At 38.5% G+C, this 2,069-nt stretch overlaps 1 protein-coding gene across 1 annotated transcript; it reads right to left on the reverse strand.

Annotated features, from left to right (window-relative positions):
- Positions 1-115: 115 nt before the first annotated feature.
- CCDC181 (coiled-coil domain containing 181) lies at positions 116-1,811 on the reverse strand (the record flags this gene model as incomplete). The annotated part of the gene is given in 2 exon segments (XM_009586350.1): positions 116-1,114; positions 1,650-1,811. Coding segments are annotated over 2 exon segments (1,137 nt in total), but the record flags the coding sequence as incomplete, so codon positions are not given.
- Positions 1,812-2,069: the final 258 nt, after the last annotated feature.

The raw sequence follows: 2,069 nt of genomic DNA on the forward strand, positions 1-2,069 counted from the left end.
TATTATTATTATTATTATTATTACTACTTCCTCTTTTGTCATGGAAAAATGGAGTAAATGCCCTGAACATGTGGTCTCTGTGAAGCAGAGGAACAGGATGGTCACTGTGATCTACTTGTTGCCTCTATACCTTTACCTCTTTCCTCAGTTTTTCTTTCCTTTGTTCTAACTGCTTGCGCAATTCTTTTTGTCTGGGAGAAAGACAGAAAGTGGAGCTCCTCACGGGCATATTTGCAGACTGTGCTCTCTGTGGAGTCTTCCATCTTCCCAGACCTCTTGCAGCATTGATAGCAGAATTTGGACGACGCTTAGGGTTAGATGGAGGCTTAGGGAAACGCACGCACTCTTCTCCACCAGGAGAAAAAGAATGTGCTCCTGGTCTTACTGGAGGTACTTCCTTCACTTCAGAGACAGTGCCAAAAGGACCGTAGTGTGAAGATTTTGGAGACATATGTTGAGTTTCAATATCAGTAAAAGAAACACTTATAGGGGGCAAAAAGCCCTGGCTTTCAATATCACGTAAACTTAAGAGTTCAAATTTCCCATCTTTTTCCACTAGGATTTTACCATCCTTCTTTTCCTCATCCTTGTCAGCACGTGGTGAAAGTGATGTGCTTTCCTGTCCCATTTCATTAGAAATATGCAACTGAGATAGCTTATTTGAAACATCATCTCGTCTTGCAAGGTCAGTTTTACAAACTTCAGCATCTTCTAGAGGAGGAACTTCAAGATCCACCAGCTTATCCTTAAATTTTAATTTCCGTTCTCTGTTCTGATCCACAGGAGCCTGATTCTCCAGCAGTTTGTTGGCTTCTTCAATCTTTTCCAGGACGTAACGCTTTATTTCTTCATCCTCTTCCTCATCCAGTTCCTGCTGGTTTTCCAGCTTGGATTCCTGGACAGAGCTTTCACTATCAGTATCAGACACACGGTCCCCCTGTTTAATATCAGACCTGGATTCCAAACTCTCTTTATTGGAGGGTCTCACTTTCGCATCTACATCTGCCTCTGAAAGCTGATCTGGATTTTCTTCCATTTCCTCATTGTCTTCCTCAAACTTGTCTGCAACTTTAACAATTTGTGATTCAATATCCTCTTCATTTTCTTCAGGATTCTAAAAAAATTAAAATAAACTAGTCTATTCTCCCAACAAAGAACAGTATCAGAGAAAGAGAAAAGAAATAGCAAGAGAGAAGAGCAGTACTAACTACACCAATTCTAAAACAGGCTGTCAAATAGTGCACGTCATAACCAATAGCTTTTTTTGGCACTAACAACTCTCTTGCAGTTTCTCCATGTTAACATCTGCACAAAGTTTAACTAACCATGGCTTGCACAGTAAAGCCATCAGTGACAGCATAAAAACAGAATGTCGCGTGTTGCACAAACACTTAAAGGAACACAGAAGTACTTTTGAAACAAACATATTATTTTCAATGAACACTGAATTTTCCGTTTTAAGGCAGTTATAACCAAACTAACCAGTTCACTGAATCATTTTTCACTACAATTCCAAACAACCTTCCTTGTCAAAACTCAGTGAATATACCTACACATTTCAAACCACATTGAATTTTGTGCTTATGATTCCAAATAGTATTCAATTTTGTCTTCTAAATAAAATAACTAGCATTTAATTTAACAAATACCTCTCTTTCACCAAGGTTTTCTATTTCTTCTTCATTAATTAGCCATTCGAGGTCTTTTTCAAAGTCATCCTCATATTCTCCACTTTCTGTTGAATCACCTATATCTGCTGGATCTCCTTGGTCTTCGTTTTCACTCATTTTGGTGATGTGTTAGAGCAATACTATAAAAAGGAGAGGGGAAAAAAATTGTTTTAAAACTCTAGTGACACACAAATATAGAACATTGATATCTCTTATGCTACCCACATCAAGCTGGTGAGCAGTATCAATGCAACGACGTTAGATAGTGCCACAGCACCTCAGAACTAAGGATCACTAATGGTTTATAAACATGAATGGCTTTAGCATTTCCAGCTCTGACTACTAGGGGAAGATTTGAGTCAAAGCAAACCGAGTAACAAAGCAAATGTGAGTTACTCA

The sequence above is a fragment of the Fulmarus glacialis genome, unplaced genomic scaffold, assembly GCF_000690835.1.
Source record: "Fulmarus glacialis isolate BGI_N327 unplaced genomic scaffold, ASM69083v1 C14167521, whole genome shotgun sequence".
Taxonomy (NCBI): domain Eukaryota; kingdom Metazoa; phylum Chordata; class Aves; order Procellariiformes; family Procellariidae; genus Fulmarus; species Fulmarus glacialis.